At 48.6% G+C, this 16,434-nt stretch overlaps 2 protein-coding genes across 5 annotated transcripts; one reads left to right on the top strand and one right to left on the bottom strand.

The window, feature by feature from the left end:
• Positions 1-70: 70 nt before the first annotated feature.
• Positions 71-8,697, bottom strand: PMEL (premelanosome protein). 3 transcript variants are annotated; one of them, XM_008594879.1, is made up of 11 exons: positions 7,944-8,697; positions 5,561-5,671; positions 5,273-5,419; positions 4,415-4,549; positions 3,796-3,957; positions 2,812-3,534; positions 1,749-1,862; positions 1,436-1,520; positions 1,120-1,325; positions 929-1,016; positions 71-321 (listed from the first exon to the last, which is right to left on the bottom strand). In XM_008594879.1, exons 1-11 carry the CDS (start codon positions 8,017-8,019, stop codon positions 180-182), a joined length of 1,989 nt encoding a protein of 662 aa, XP_008593101.1. In that variant the 5' UTR covers positions 8,020-8,697; the 3' UTR covers positions 71-179. The 3 variants fall into 3 exon arrangements, with proteins under 3 accessions (XP_008593101.1, XP_008593100.1, XP_008593102.1); XM_008594878.1 differs by having other exon boundaries at positions 929-1,037; positions 7,944-8,063; XM_008594880.1 differs by lacking the exons at positions 5,273-5,419; positions 5,561-5,671 and having other exon boundaries at positions 7,944-8,063.
• A 95-nt stretch (positions 8,698-8,792) lies between these two features.
• On the top strand, positions 8,793-14,528 carry CDK2 (cyclin-dependent kinase 2). 2 transcript variants are annotated; one of them, XM_008594876.1, is made up of 8 exons: positions 8,853-9,147; positions 9,873-9,950; positions 10,061-10,181; positions 10,816-10,986; positions 11,455-11,556; positions 12,351-12,494; positions 12,796-12,999; positions 13,277-14,523. In XM_008594876.1, exons 1-8 carry the CDS (start codon positions 9,032-9,034, stop codon positions 13,379-13,381), a joined length of 1,041 nt encoding a protein of 346 aa, XP_008593098.1. In that variant the 5' UTR covers positions 8,853-9,031; the 3' UTR covers positions 13,382-14,523. The 2 variants fall into 2 exon arrangements, with proteins under 2 accessions (XP_008593099.1, XP_008593098.1); XM_008594877.1 differs by lacking the exon at positions 12,351-12,494 and having other exon boundaries at positions 8,793-9,147; positions 13,277-14,528.
• Positions 14,529-16,434: the final 1,906 nt, after the last annotated feature.

The following is a 16,434-nucleotide window of genomic DNA, read 5'->3' as shown; positions in this document are numbered from 1 at the left end:
ACAACTCCTTCTTTTATACCTTCACTCCTTAAATGACACAGATTCTCTCAAGAAGCAGGAGAAAACAGCACCAGGTTCTGAATATTTATTTCAGGTAATGGTGGTCTCCAAGGGAAGACTGGAGGAAATATAGGTGTTGCTGTCGACCCTGGGAAAATTATGGCATCAAATGAGAGTACTCAGACCTGCTGCCCACTGAGGAGTGGGCTGTTCTCACCACTGGGGCAAGTGTGAAAGATCCAGGGCAGACGCAGCCGGTGGGTGCTACCATGTGGCAGCTGAGGAATGGGGAGAGCCGAGCCCTGCTTCATAAGTCTGTGCCTGATATCAGGAGAAGGGGAAATCTGGTTAGCAATGGACAAAGGCAGCCTGACTTTGCTTCTCCAAGGAAGGGGACACACCATATCCCAGGTCTTGGCCTTGATCCTAGCTCCCTTTCCTTCTCACACCTTCAGGGTTTCATCCTCTCTTATTTCTTTGGTAGCCACTGTCCATTCCCCTCTCACTTTATAAGCCTCCCTGCTTTGAGCGCCTTAGTACCCCAAGCCTGGGAATCTGCCCTTCTTGCAGGTAGAAAACTCAGTTCACCCAAACTGTCCCACTCAATATTATTAACAACAGTCATCAATATTATCAATTGCACTCTTATTTCAGAGCCGGGTGCTTTACCCACATTGTTTCTAATCCTTACAACAGCCCCCCAAGAGCAGGCAGTAGTTTTCCTACTTTTCAGAGGCTCAGAAGGGTTAAGCTACTTTCCCAAGGTCCCACAGAAAGACTACAGCCCAGGCCTGTCTAACTTCCAAGCCTGGGCTCTTTGGGATGCCATGCTTCTTCACAGGGAGTGATGGTTCCTTCTCCCCTTGAGGAAGAGTGAGTGATGGTAATGAGGGGTAAGAGGGTATAAGCTGGATGGTGGGACCCTCACCTGTATATCAGAGATGCAAGCACCACAGCCATCAACACCAGCACAATGCCCACAAACAGGGGAGCCTGCCCAAGACCTGCTTCTTGACCTGTGAGCAGAATCCCAGGCACTGCCTCAGTCAGTGTCTGCTCCCTGCCAGCTGGCCTCTGCCCACTCCCCTTCTTCATCCTAGCTCTTGTCCAAGTACCTACCAGGCATGATGAGCTGGGTGCTGACCAAGGCCAGGCTGTTGGCATCAGCCAATGACACATTGAGGCAGTAGGTTCCCGCGCCACCCTTCAGTACCTGGTACAGAACCAGCTGGCAAGCTGGGCTGGGTGGTACAGGCTGGCACAGCCGCTGGGTGGGAGGTTGGCACCCTGGTGATGAGATGTCCACACATGCTTCCTTTGGCAACCTGGAAGATGTGTCAGCTTACATCAGCAGATCTGGGAAGGGACACTGGACACCAGAGAGGAGGGCAACAGTCAACTCAAAAGTTATCAGGGCAAGCAATGGGATACTCACCCGCCTTGGCAGGACACAGTCAGCTCAAATGCATCCCCCTCACTGGACGGCACAGCCTGCAGGATCTCAGCATTCTCAATACCCTCTGCAGAGTTGCAAGATTATATTAATTGGGATTCCTCTATGACCTAAAAGCCCATAGACAGGAAAGGTCTAGGGCTGCTTCTCCAATCTCATCCCCACACCTTCAAATAAGGACCCTGACATTTGGGTATTCTTTCAGTCCAGGTACCTCCCAAGTTATGCTTCCACTGGCCAGCCCCTAGGCAGCACATGCTTCCCTCCATCAGCACCCAAAGTAGGCAAGACTCACGGACAATGTCCAGGGTGAGGGAAAAGGAACCATATCGATACAAAATACAATCCAGGGGAACTTGTCTCTTCACCAGCATTAAGGTGGCCGTACCATCCATCAGGTTCAGAGAGCCTGGCAGAAGAGAATTGAGGAGGCAAGGTTAAGGGACAAATTACTCACCTGGAGGCAGAGGCCAAGCAGGTATTTTTCCAGGTAGAGCCAGAGTTACTAAATCCTGAAGTCACTTGCTTGGAATCAGAAAACACCTGGGAAATCTCATTTTATAGATAAGGAAACTGAGGGCCAGAAGAGGAAAATAACTGCTCCAGAGTCACACAATTAGGGGCAGAGAGTTGCAGTTTTTAAAAATCCCCAAATGTTGGGCCGGCCCGTGGCTCACTCGGGAGAGTGCGGTGCTGATAACACCAAGGCCGTGGGTTCGGATCCTATATAGGGATGGCCGGTTTGCTCACTAGCTGAGCGTGGTGCTGACAACACCAAGTCAAGGGTCAAGATCCCCTTACTGGTCATCTTTTTAAAAAAAAAATCCCCAAATGTTTATCACGCCGACACTGTGCCAGGTCTTGGGCTAGACGCTCAACATATGTTAACTCATTTAAGCCTCTCTCTTCACTTCCTTCTTTCTTTGGGATGGGAATCCAAGAATGGGAAATAGGAGAATCAGGGTCCTGGAATCTGGGAAAGATTTTTGTGCATCTACACTTCAACAGAAAATGAGATATAAATATTATGTAAATGATTACAGTTTGTTCCCTGGCCTTCCCAACAGTTCTCAGGGGTAGAGAAGCAACAAGCTCTCTCCTCATGGCCTAGGTGAAAACCCTGGTTTCCTGAACTCCAGACCTATTCCATGTCATTAAGAGAGAGAGACATGAGGACTTTAGAGCCAGTGAGAGCTCTGAGGGGACCACAGTCCCTCAGAGCAAAGGATTGGGCAACATCTAAGAGACCACAGCCAAGCAAAGGACTGGGTAAAATCTGGGTCCTGAGTAAGATTTTCAGAGTAGAATGGTGACCAATACCCTACCTCAAAGAAACTCATTAGCACTAGTCCTTTTACCTGTAATACTTTCTGTAGGCATGAATGGACTGGCATCTGGACCCTCAGGTTCAAGGGTAGGTAACTCTCCAACTGTGGTCTCCGCCAACTCTGTAGTTGTTACCTGTGCAACTGTGGTTCCAGAGGGCTCTGCAGTTGACAACTCTGCAGGTGTCATACCTGTAGCCTCTGCAGTTGACATCTCTGCAACTGTGGTACCTATGACCTCTGAGGTTGGCACCTGCTCAGATGTAGTACCTGTGCCCTCTGCAGTTGGTACCTGCACAGGTGCAGTACTTATGACCTCTGTGGTCGGCATCTGCACAGCTGTGGTTCCAGAGGGCTCTGTAGTTGGCACCTGACCAGGTGTAGTGCTTACAACTTCTGCAGTAGGCACTTGACCAGCTGTGGTGCCAGGGGCCTCTGCAGTTGGCCTGTGCCCATCTGTGGTGCCTGGAACTGGGGAGGAGGCACAGGAGGTGAGAGGAATGGCAGCCTGCAGCACCACCTGGGCAGTGACCGGGCCGGACTCCAGGTAAGTATGAGTGACCATAAGTGCCCGAGAAATCAGGGTCCCAGTACTGTCTCCAAAGTCCCAGGTGTAGGAGAGGTCAGCCCCAGCCAAATAGCCACTGGGGTCGTGGAGCTGGAGGGCAAAGGTCAAAGGTTGATTTCTCAGGAAGTGCTTGTTCCCTCCATCCAAGGCCTCTAGCTGAGACACTCTCACGGAGAAGGGTACCTGGTCTGGGATAAGAGCCAGAAAAGGTGAGAAATGGGCCTGGGCTGCACTGTCTCCTTTCAAAACCCTTTCTTCCTCTCTAACCCCAAGCTGACTGGCTGGCCCTTCACTGGCTCTAAGCCCCACATTCCTCTGCCCAGGTCTTCCTGGCCCTGGCCCTACCCCTTTAAGGTTACATGCCATCGCCCCTTTCCCCTTTCCAATCCAGCCAAGCCTATCTACCTTTTCCTGCCCTGCAACTGGCCTTGCCCTTACTAAATCCATACCAGTAATGGTGAAGGCTGAACTGGAACGAGCGAGAGGCACATAGCTCTGGGGCCCGCGGTGGTGGTAGACAGTCACTTCCATGGTGTGTGTGCCCAGCATTGCCCTGCCTGTCCCAATGCTCAGCCCAGACACTGGGCCTCCTAGAACTTGCCAGTATTGGCCTGAGGTTTTTGGAAAGAAAAGCAGGGAGGGGAGATTACTGGTCGAAGGGGACTGAGGGACAGGATTAGAAACGGCACCAGAGAAGGGAGGTCAGGAGGTGTACTGAGGATGACTACTTCAGAAGGTATTTGGAAGGCTGTGATATGGGGGCTGGGGGTGTGGAGCTGGGAAGGGGTTCTAATGGAGGGTTCCATGGGGTGGGAATACAACTGGGGCAGGGCTACCATAAAGAATTATAACAGAGTTTGGATCCCCATACCAGACAGCAACCAAAACAAAAAACAAAACAGAAAAAAAAGAATTATGTTAGAGTTGAAGAGGGTGAGGTGCTATGGAAGAGGAAGGAGTCAAGGGGGAAATGAAGATGAGGGAAAATAACAGAAGGTAAAGAGCGGGGCCAAAAAGAAAGAAGTAAATACAAGTGTAGATAATAGGCCAGAGAAGGGCGTCCCTCACCCCAGGTCTTCCAGACATAAACGAAGTTTCTCCTCTGAGTCCAAGGGCCAGATGGGCAAGGTCCACCATCAGGGAAGATGCAGGCATCATCAGGTTCCTGGGGATACACTGGCTGTCCTCCCCACACCTGGCTCCCTGAAAGGTAAATAGAGTCACCTTCAAACCCTGGCATTCTTTTCTATGCACCAAAGCCCCTAAGATGGCTCCTAGGGAGTCAGAGAGGGGCTCTGGGAATACTCCCTAGCTAGAAAATACATTCTCCATGGTATAACCCATTTGGAGTGGTGGTTGGGGGTGGGGCATGTGAGAACTACAATTTAAGATTCATATGTATATACTTACGAAGGAAAGAGATTGAAAGGCCATATATCAAAATGTTTAGAGTGGTTTGCTCTAGCTAGCGCTACATAAAAATAAAAATAACTGCACCAGCTAAGATTTATTGAGTCTATACTGTAGGCTAGAGCAGACATTATGCTAAGTACTTTACATATTAATACATTTTAATCCTTACAACAACCTTTCAAGGTAGGTACCATCCCCATTTTACAGGTAAGGATATGGGAGCACAAAACAATCAAGTAACTTGTCCAGGGCCACATACTAGTGACAAGTTTAAATCTGGGCCTGTCCAACTTCTAGGTCCACAGAATTCTGCTGCCCCCATTTTAGGTATGGTAATTTTCTTTTCTTTTTGCTTTATCTGTGTTTTACAATTTTACTGCAATGAGTATGTATTACATATGAATTTTGTTTTAAAAAAAAAAAATAGAGGGGGAAGGGGACATTCCCTGAGCTCAGTGGAGACACCAGAGTCTGAGTCCTAGGAATAAGGGCCTGGAATAGAGAGGTACTCACCATTGACGATGGTGGTGTTGGCCCAGATAACCTGTCCATCTGGCAGTACCTTTTGGCTTTTAGGGAAGTGCAGGGCAATAGAGAAGGAGGCAGTTGCACCAATCAACGTAGGCCCGTCATTACTGACCTGAAGGGACACTTGGCCACCTGGGAAGGGAAGCTGCATTAGCTCTTCCCAATATACCTTTCTCCTTCCTATCTTCCCAAGGTACATTCAACTCAGTTCTTCTTGGTCTTCTCCCCATCCCATTCCTACTATGCCCTCCCCTAGGACTTCCAAGTTCTTACCTCTCCAGCAGTCAGGACCCTGGGATTCTATCCACTCTGGATACAACTGCCTGTTCCAGGCTTTATTTCTGAGCTGCCTTGAAACACCAAGCCAGTCCTGGTCTCTGGGTCCTAAAGGGAATGTGCCATGAGGGCCCTAGGATCCTTACTCAGTACCTTCTCAGGAGATAACACTCTATCCCAAGTCACTCCATTCATTCTCACATTCAAAGTGCATTTTACAGAATGCAGCCTTATAACCCCAGGTCACGGGTTTGGATCCCCGTACTGGACAGCCACAAAAAAAAAGTACATTTTAATTTACTGAATACCCGCCATGTACCAAGCACTGTTCTAAGCACAAAAGACTTAAGAAATGAATAATATCAGCCAGCTGCCAAAAAAAAGAGAATAAAATATGGCTCTGAAGGGATTCAAGGTGAAGTATAGGAAATAGACATGTGTATAAATTACTATAATTCAAGGCACCATATTTAATATATGCCATAACAGACATACATATAGTGCAACAAAATGACAGACTAAACAGATTATTTCCTCTATGGGACTGGGAAAGACTTCAGTGAGGAGCTGCCCTAGGACTAGCATGAGCAAATGCACGGGGCATGGAAGCACATAGCGTGCTAAGGGACTACTAGCAATGGGGTTGATGCATACCCTGAGAAATGAGCCTGAGAAAATGGGTTGGGGGCTTTAAGTGCCAGGCTAATGAGTCTGGCCTTTATCCTGTAGGCAAGACTGCCTCTGAAGGTGTTTTCTTTTAAATTGAGATATAGGGCCGGCTTGTGGCTCACTTGGGAGAGTGTGGTGCTGACAACACCAAGTCAAGGGTTAAGATCCCCTTACTGGTCATCTTTTTTTAAAAAATAAATAAATAAAAATAAAATTGAGATATAATTCACATACCATAAAACTCACACTTCAGAAGATTTTTGAACATGGTCAAATTTGTGTTTTAGAAAGATCAGTACGGCAAACAGTGAGGAGGATGGATTAGAGGCAGGCAGAGATTGAGGGAGGAGACAGAGAAGACAAAATTATTGTAACTGACCAAGAGAGAGGCCTGAGGGAAAAAAGGATATGATGGACCTCTACATGACCATACCCAGATCAAAGAGCTATCAACATTTCACCTCCTTTGCTTTATCTATCCTTATTGGTAGTTGTTTTTGGTGTGATTTTGTTTTTGTTTTTGGCTGAAGTATTTAAAAGCAAATTCCAGGCACCTTGTTATCTTAACCCTAGAAATTCAGTCCGTATCTGGAAAAAATACAAATATTTTCTTGCATACACATGATATCATTTCACACTAGACAAAGTTATCAAATCCAGTCCATAAAATTTCATGAATATCTAGAAAAATGTCTTCTTATGATTTTAAAACTCAGGATCAAAAATGTAAACACAGTCTTTTAGGAGCCTCAAGTGAGTGGGTGTGAACAGACTGTTTCCAGAATACATTAAGGAACATAGTAAAAGTAAAAGACTTGAAACTGCAGCACAAACAAGGGAAGTCAGATCAAGGAGAACTTCCTAGAAGTCTGTGAGACCAGGGATCTAGAGAGAGAAAGGGGGGCTGGGATGTGATGTATATATTTCAGCACAGCAGAAACTATCCTCACCTCATTTCTTTTTTTTTTTTTTTTCTTCTTCCCCTCCCCCTAGCCTCACCTCATTTGTAATGTGTACTGAAAACCTAGTTGATTCTGCTGGGGGGAAATCTGTAATCACCTCATTGAGCATCCCAGCGCTAGAGCAAGAGAAGCCACAAGATATCCCATTCTTTCTTCACTTCCAATCCTCCCTCTTCAGAACAGCACGGGACATTCCAGTCCCTCTCACCACCCCCACCCCCGCCCTTTGCTCCTGTCACGAGGCCCCAATCCCCCAGAGCCCTTTCATGTGACGCTCAGCTGAGACCCCTCTGCCTGTCTCTCCCAGCCCCAGAACAAAAGATCTGGGCTGGGTTCACCCATCCCCATCCCGAGGCGTGGGGAAAGTGGTCCCTCCTTAGCCTTCTTATCCAGTTCCATATTCTCTTACTCCCCACTTTAAATCCCCTATCCCAAATGCCTGAGATTCCCTAAAAGAGCCTCCTACTCATTTCACCCCTTTGAAGTCCCTGCTCCAGCTTACTGACCAGGAGGCCTTAGAATTAGTGCTACAGAGACTCAGTATCCTGCCCCTCCAAGCTTAAGAGATTATTTTCAGGCTCAATTCCAAATCTCCATGTAGGGAGGAAAACTCAGATGCCCACATCCTCACTAAATCAGATGGGTGGGAGAATAAAATATTGCTTGTATCTCCCATCAGGAGGAGAAAAACCAAAGAAAGTGTTCAACCCCAAATTCACATCTGCTCATGTCCACGCACCCACACTCACCTTCTGTGGCCCCCACAGCCAGCAGAGCACCCACCACAACCAAATGTAGAAGACACCTTCTCAGCGCCAGATCCATCCTGTTCTTCCCTCTAGCAACCAAAGGCGCTGGGGGACTGGGATAAGCCCCTATATAAGAAAGGGGTGCTCATTTGCATAGCCCTTCCTCCTCTCCCTCTAGGGGAGGCCTGGGAGGGGCAGAAGGACAGGAGAGAAGCAGAACTGATAGGGATCCTAGTCCTTGGACGTTCCTTTCCTATCCTGCTACTCAGTGAGTCTCTGGTTTCACTGGGTCATTCTCATCTTGACACCCTCAGTTCCCGGGAGAGAGCTGACTGACAGGCACACCTAACACGTACCAGACACACACAATTCATCAAGAGAGAGTGAATCAATCAGTTAAGTCAAACCAGGAACTTCTCAAAAAGACAAAAAACAGAATCCTGCATCCAAAACCGGAGAGAGACAGTATCAGGATAGGCTGAGAGGCGGCGGCAACAACTCTGAGGCTCAGGAATCCTTTACAGTGAGATTCCCGGCTTCCTGCTTTTCAAAGGCGAATCCCTGGGCCAGGTGGAATTTAATCTTACATCGATACACATTTTCCCGAGGAGCAGTGAAAATAGTGAGTTAGAGATCAGGGAATCCTTACAGACTAGAGACACAGGCAGAAAACTCGAGCTCAAACTAGGTACTTGGGAAAACGTGTACACCCGCCCCACCAAGGAGAAACTTGTCTTGCCCCTGGAACCAAACTTGCACCGGGCGGGGTTATTTGCGGCGAGAAGAGCTGGTTTGCCCCACCCGTTTCTGACGTTGACCAATAGGAAGGATTGGGGGCGGGGCGGGGGAAACGCGGGAAGGAGGGGCGGGGCCTCTGGTGGCGGTCGGGAACTGGGGGGAGGCGGCAACATTGTTTCAAGTTGGACAAATTGACAAGAGCGAGAGATACCCTGCGTTCCATCCCGACCTGGGGCCACAGTGCTGGGCCGTGTTTCCCCCTCCTCGGCCCCTGAGAGCCGGGGCTCGCTTTCTGCAGGGTTCCCAGGCCCCCACTCCAGGGCCGGGCTGACCCGACTCGCTTGCGCTTCATGGAGAACTTCCAAAAGGTGGAAAAGATCGGAGAGGGCACGTACGGAGTTGTGTACAAAGCCAGAAACAAGTTGACGGGAGAAGTGGTGGCGCTCAAGAAAATCCGCCTGGATACGTGAGTGACTTCTGTACCCGGGACTCCTAACTGAGGAGCTCCCTGACTGTCCACCCCCACCCCCAACAGGCGGGTAGCCGTCCAGGGACCGGAAGGTAGCAGGGAGGGACTTCTTCTGAAGTGGAGAGGTGGGTTGAGGGACAGTAGAAGGTTTCCCTGGGGAGAGTATGGGGTGGTATAGAATCCATGGAGAACTTCTTTCCCAAACTGAGCCGGATGATGCCCCCAAATGTGCAACCAGAGAGACTCAGGAAGAGAAAGGAGGCCTCTGGAATGAGGTCCAGCACTCCCCCACGGAAGTGGGTTATGTGGGAATCGGTGAAGAGCACCTTTCTGCATGATGAACCTTCCTCACTGCCCCAACCCCACCCTCATCTTAGAATTCTCTCCCCCTTTCAAAAGAGTGGCAGTTGAACCTCACTGGCCCTTCTAGGGAAGTTGGATGCTACTCCCACATTTTTTTCTCTATTACCTTCTCTCTGCTTCACCTTCACCTGGAGGCTTAACTTACTTTCCCCTGGGAAAAGTGGAAATAATGACCTTAACATGTCCAAAAGCCACACTCTCACTACCCAAGAATTAACTCCTTACAGCACCCTTTCTCTTCTCTTACTTTCCTAGGGGAGCGGGGTGGTGTCTCCTTGGGGGAAAGGAATGACTGAGCTGGTGAAAAAAGGAATATTTGTAACCATATTTCCCATCTCTGCTTTCCCAACCTCTCTAAGTGAGACTGAGGGAGTACCCAGTACTGCCATTCGAGAGATCTCTCTGCTTAAGGAGCTGAACCATCCTAATATTGTCAAGTAAGTATGGATCTGGGAGGTGATCCGATAGGAAAGGAGGATGAGTTCTGTCTGTATAGCCTGGACATTTCTCTTCCTCGCCTTCATTTCCCGGACCTTCCCTTCCTTAGGCTGTTGGATGTCATCCACACAGAAAATAAACTCTACCTGGTTTTTGAATTTCTGCACCAAGATCTCAAGAAATTCATGGATGCCTCTGCTCTCACTGGCATTCCTCTTCCCCTCATCAAGGTAATCCTTGTCATCAACTCCTCCTCATCATAGGCACGTCTTGGGGGGACTGGAGGCAGGCAGTTGAGACTAAGTGATAATTTTTTATCTTGGCCTCCTTCCTAGTCCTCATCCTCATGTACATACATATACTCCCCTTTCTTTTGTGTCTCTTTCTTGGCACATTATACTCATTAACCCTAGGGTTGGGCTGAAGAATCAAAGTTGAAACCCTAGTGAGTCAACCTAGCAGCTCAGGTGAGAGGTCAGATGAAACTCAGATAGATGGGATTTTAGGACACTTGGTAGATTCCTCAAAAAAGCCCTTCTATCTATTTGATAGAAGAAATAGCCAGTAAGTCTCTGTTGTCTGTTTTAGGGCTGGGTTTTTTACTCCCAGGTACTTACACTCTACCAATGCAAATTTATTGAACACCTTCAATGTGCTTGGCACAGGGTATGGAAAAGGGATGCAAAACTGAGTAAGACTTCATCCTTATCCTCACTGGGCTGACAGTCCAATGGCAGAAATAGCTTGTAAACATATAATTATAATCCAACATAGTAAAGGCTTTACTAGAGCTTTGGGGGCACAGAGCAAACCCTAATCTGCTCATTATTATGGAGAAACACAGTCCTCTCTCTCCTTTGTCAGAGCTATCTGTTCCAGCTGCTCCAGGGCCTAGCTTTCTGCCATTCTCATCGGGTCCTACACCGAGATCTTAAACCTCAGAATCTGCTTATCAACACAGAGGGGGCTATCAAGCTAGCAGACTTTGGACTAGCCAGAGCCTTTGGAGTCCCTGTTCGTACTTACACCCATGAGGTGAGTCTTTCTACACTTTTCTTCTCCGAACTTCCTAGGCGGTGTTAACAAGGGCATTCACAAAGTTACTAAAAATCTCTGACCAACAGTTTCTCTCTTAGTAGATGGAAAGAATCTCTGACACCCTAAGGTGTCTTAGGGTATGCACAGAATTCGTACTGTGGGGCTAACTGGGCTTACATACCAAGCCAGAACACTGGATGGCACATCATTAAAATTATGACCATTTGTCTCAAGTTTTCCGGAAAGGTCCCAAATTGGCGGTTCAGAAAATATGTCTCCAGAACCTGGACTAGGCTAACTCTGGGCTAAGAAGTTGTGTGTAGTCATTTCTCTTAGGGGAAATCAGAGTGAGGGAAGGAAACAGTTTAAGAGGCTGAGAGTTAGCAGAGTAGTGTTGAGGAGCTGAGATGTGTTAATCTCCATGAGCTGTAAACCTCCCCTTCCCTTCCTCCTCTTGTCCTCTAGGTGGTGACCCTGTGGTACCGAGCACCTGAAATTCTCCTGGGGTGCAAATACTATTCCACAGCCGTGGACATCTGGAGCCTTGGCTGCATTTTTGCTGAGATGGTATGGAGGCTTGCCCAAGTTCCACCCAGCCCACTCCTCCCCACATCTAAGAACAACAGAACTGTTTCTTGGCCCAGACCTATGACTCTTCTATCACAGGGTACTCTCTCTAGAGTAGCACCAAGAGGGGTTGTGGGGAAAGGATAGGACTGTTGTCCTGATATCAATCACAATGTTAGGATCTCCTCAAACAGGCTTAGTATCTAGTATACACCTCTTATCCCTGAAATGAACTAAATCATTTCTGCAACTGTTTTAGCTTTAGTCTGCATATATTTGGGAGAATGAGTTCCATTTAGAGCCCCCTTCATTTGGTCTGTAGAGCTTGTTGTAGGGGGGCAGGAATGTAGTGAAGCCAACTGCATTGTTTTAGCTTTAGTCTGCATATATTTGGGAGAATGAGTTCCATTTAGAGCCTCCTTCATTTGGTCTGTAGAGCTTGTTGTAGGGGGGCAGGAATGTAGTGAAGCCAACTGCATTCACTTTATCCATACCCTTCATTTAAACTGCACACTTAGACCGTGTCCCCTCTCAACGTCTGGCATTTCAGATTGAAGGGTCCTTGAGGCCCAACTTTATGTGGGAGCTCCCATCCCCTTGAACACAACAGTGGAGTAGGTTGAGTCTTCATATCAAATCAGCAATATGTTTTATGGTCCTGTATCTGGGTTGTAACTGGGGACTTGGAGACCATCGGCCTATATATACATACATATACAGTGTGCATATCCCCCAGTGCATAACCTTACAATTGCCCATATTCCTCTCTCAATTCATCAAAAATATTTGTTAAGCACCTAGTGTGTACCCAGCACCATGCTAGGTGCTGTGGGGAACATAGAAGAAATGGAAGACACAGTCTCTGCCCGCTGTGCTCCTATCTAGAAGTGGCTGCACCACAAGGAGTGGGGATGACCGCAGTGTCTACCCCACACCCCGTGAGTGTCTTGGGATCCCTTTGCTACATGTCAGTGGCACCCCAGACATTCTCCCCTCCCAGCCCCACCCAGCCTTGGGGATCTGCAAAGCCATGGTTGGGGGAAGGAAGGAGGGGGCAAGGAGACAGATGAAGGGACTTCATTGTCTCAGGCTCTGTGTGACTGACCACATGAAAGGTCCTGGGGAGGGAGTCATGGGGCCCTGTTGACCTTCCACTGCTTGTGGGAACCTCCTTTATACAGGGGCCAGTTTGACTGATGTCAACATGGGTCTTGGCCTTTCCTCTTTCCCCATTTTCAGGTGACCCGCCGGGCCCTATTCCCTGGAGATTCTGAGATTGATCAACTCTTTCGGATCTTTCGAACTCTGGGGACCCCAGATGAGGTGGTATGGCCAGGAGTTACTTCTATGCCTGACTATAAGCCAAGCTTCCCCAAGTGGGCCCGGCAAGATTTTAGCAAAGTCGTGCCTCCCCTGGATGAAGATGGACGGAGCTTGTTATCGGTGAGAGTGGGGAGTGGGCACTTGTTTCCCCTCATTTATTCCTCCAGGGCTGGGCTTTCCCAGGATGAAGAAAAAATGAGACCCTGAACTCTGGGTCCCAGCATTTCCCTAGTCCCTGCTTCTCTCCCTGTTGGCACATTAATTCAGATATGGGAGGAGGGAAATGAAAACTCTGCCCTGGGTAAAAGAAGTTCTGGTTTCCTGATTTCTGGGAACTCATGCTGCCCGTTTAGTCCACTGTCACATCACTGAAGTCAGCATACATCTTTCCCTCCAGCAAATGCTGCACTATGACCCCAACAAGCGGATTTCGGCAAAGGCAGCTCTGGCTCACCCTTTCTTCCAGGATGTGACCAAGCCAGTACCCCACCTTCGACTCTGATGTCCTTTCTCAAGTTCCAGCAACCCCCAATCTTACCCTCTCCTCCTCGGTGGGCTTGACCTGGCTTGGCTCTGGGCTATTTGAACTCTGCTGGGCTCTCTGATCTAGTCTGGCTGCCTTAATAGTCAAGTCACCTTTTCCTATTTGCCAGCCACCTCTGAGGATACAGGGGTGGAGAGAAGGAGTAGGTAAAAATGAAAGGAAGTTTCAGTATTAGATGCACTTAAGTAAGCCTCCATCACTTTCTCCCCTTCCTCTTAGTTATTGCTGAGGAGGGCTGGTATTTAAAAAACAAAACAACCTGACTACTCTCCCATATCAGACTTGCCATCCCAATCTCTGAATGCCCCATAATTATTATTTCCTGTGTTTGGGATGACAGGGACCCCAAGCCTCCTGCTGCCACTGTTTTTGTAAAGGCCAACTAATAGCAGAGGCTAAGTTGGAACTTTTGAGAACCAAGTAAAATGAAACAAGGAGGTTTTAAAGAACTGGGTTAAAAATAAATCCAATCAGTTTATACCCTAGTTTTATTGTTTCACCTCACCTAAGAGTCTGGGAGACTCATGACTTAGCCCTGGTGGGGCTGCAGAAGAAATGACTGCCCCCAGTCCCCTTGTCTATCCCTGTAATGGCAAGAGGACTCTGGGAAGCTCTGGGGCAGGGATTGTGCTGCACTCCAATCTATTGCTTCACTGCAGCCTTATGAGGCAAGTGAAAGATGTTTGAATTTTTCTCTTCCTTTTAGGATTCTTAGTTCTTCAGTTGCTGGGAATCCCTGCTCCCATCTTCCTCTGAAGGCCACCCCCCACCCCATAGAAGTGGAAGTTAGGGTTTAGAAATCATTTTGAGAATGCTGACACTTTTTCAGGGCTGCGACTGAGTGGGGGCATTGGGAAAAAAGATTTCGTTAAAAGAAGGATGAACAATTATATTTATATTTCAGGTTATAGTAGATTTTTTGTCAGTGGGTGGACTTGTTGCCATGTGCACCTTGGGGTTTTGTAATGCAAATGTTAAAAAAAATAGTTTTTTCTTTTTATGATTTTTGTCTCTCTTCTCCCACCCTTTGTCCTTGAGTGTTCTTGCTATTAACATTATTTGTAATTTAGTTTGTAATTCATTAAAAAAAAATGTTCCTAGTTTTGTGGTTAATCTCATTCCTCCTTGACTTTATTTGCTGAAAGAATAGCGTGAGAATGAATATGAATGTGTCTATATTATTGGTTTCAGACCCCTTTTCCTAACATCTTTCTGTGCAGGGCTACCCACCCCACCCCATTTTGGCCTCTTATGCAGTTGCGGTTAGAATAGTGCTGAGGGTGAGCAAAGTGGGTATTCTGGTCCCCATTTCACACCTGGGGAAACTACGTTATTTCCTGCTTCACTTTCCCCACACACCAGTAAGCCCCCTTCCGCTTTTTGTTAAATATCATAAACAGGAAAGTTTTCTAAAGATTCTTTTATTCACATTTACGTACGATTCAGAAGATATCAACTGTCTGTATGAAAAATTATTATGAAGAGGCTAAAGCGTCTCCAAGCTGCCACTTCTTGTCGTTGCCATTGTCTCACTTCACCAAAAAACACCTTAGATCGCCCGTGGGCAACCCCAAGAACTCCTGTCTTCTGAAGCCCCTCTAAAAGGAGGAAGCGCTGACGTAAAGGTTGCCGAAATTGCCAGGCTCCAGGTCTCTAGAAGAGGTATTTCCCTTCACGCCCGCGAATTTGCCATAGAGGGCGGGGCACCAGAGTCAGCCACCGCCAAATCCAAGAGGAGGAGCGAAGATCAGTAGCTGCCTTCCGAAGGCTTCTTTCAGTTCCTCCTGCCCGCCAGTCAAGTCCCGAGTTTTCGCAGTACTGGTTGAAGTTTAACTTTGGCCCGCCTCCATCACTCACCTGATTAGATGTTTATGAGTCAAAAGGCGGGGTCATGGGGTGTCGAGATTTTATTGGTTGAAACATACGCCTGTCTAGAGTGTACCGCCCCCTGCCTCCGGCAGCCTGCTCTTTAATGGCTCCTCACCTAGTCCATCTTCAAGGTTTCTATCCCTCTATTGGTGTGATGCACCTCCCGTCCAGTCCCTTGCTCGTGCTCGGTGGTGACAGTGCCCAAAGAGACCCGCCTTTCTCCAGGGGATTGGCGGATGAGTGCACATATAGGCCGCCCTCGATTGTGGGCGGGTAATCGTGCTATTGGCTGGAGCCCCCGCCCCAGGGCGAGGGGGGGCAGGAGGGTTTGGTTGAGCCGCAGCTGTTTGTCTGTTCGACACAGGCTTGGGCCCGACGGGGGAGACGGATCCCCAGGTACCGAGCTGATGGAGCCCACAAGGGCAGGGACGGAGGCGCCCGGGAGATGAGATCGGCCTGGCCTGAGAGCGGAGGCGGGTCTGGGCCTAAGCGGGGGGTTACAGTGGCCCACTGGAGAGGGAGAAGGGGGCCGGCCCCAGCAGGCCTAATGGGGGCGCTGAGGAGGGGACCGGGCGGGCTGGGAGGCCGAAGTTGGTGAGTCGGGGAGGCGGCGGCCGGGCTTGGGGGCCGGGCGCCCGGAGCTTGTGTGAGGGCAGGGGCAGGCCTCATTAAGCAGCGCAGAAGAGGGAGGAGCTGGGGAAAGGGACGGGGCAGCGGCTGAGGTAAGCCCATTTGCCGGGAGGTGAGGAGGGGTCAAGCCTGACGCTCGGGCCTGAGGGTAACCCAGGGCTGGGTCTCTCGAGAAATATCCGGTTGGAAGGGCCTGGGAAGGGTTCTTAGGTGGTATGAAGCATTATTTTCAGGGGAAGTGGCTATTGTAAAAAGAACTGACGGTGCTGTAATGTTGAGCCGACAGGGATTTGGGTTCAGTGACGGAGAACTGAGGCAAACTAAGCTTTACTAATCTAGAAAACTAAGGTAGCTGAGGAAGTGGAAGCAGGGCCTGGTGTCAGTTATGGGAGCTTCTGGGAATGCTGACGGGTGGGCTGGAGGCTTTGGGTCTTGGGAGTACCCAGTCTTTTGTTCCCTTTAGTGTTAGGTATGGTAATTTGAAGGTTTTCTGTACTCCCAGGGTAGGAATG

The sequence above is a fragment of the Galeopterus variegatus genome, unplaced genomic scaffold (genome assembly GCF_000696425.1).
Source record: "Galeopterus variegatus unplaced genomic scaffold, G_variegatus-3.0.2 Scaffold11797, whole genome shotgun sequence".
Taxonomy (NCBI): domain Eukaryota; kingdom Metazoa; phylum Chordata; class Mammalia; order Dermoptera; family Cynocephalidae; genus Galeopterus; species Galeopterus variegatus.
Note: the sequence above shows the minus strand (reverse complement) of the source record. Positions and strands in the feature narration are given on the sequence as shown.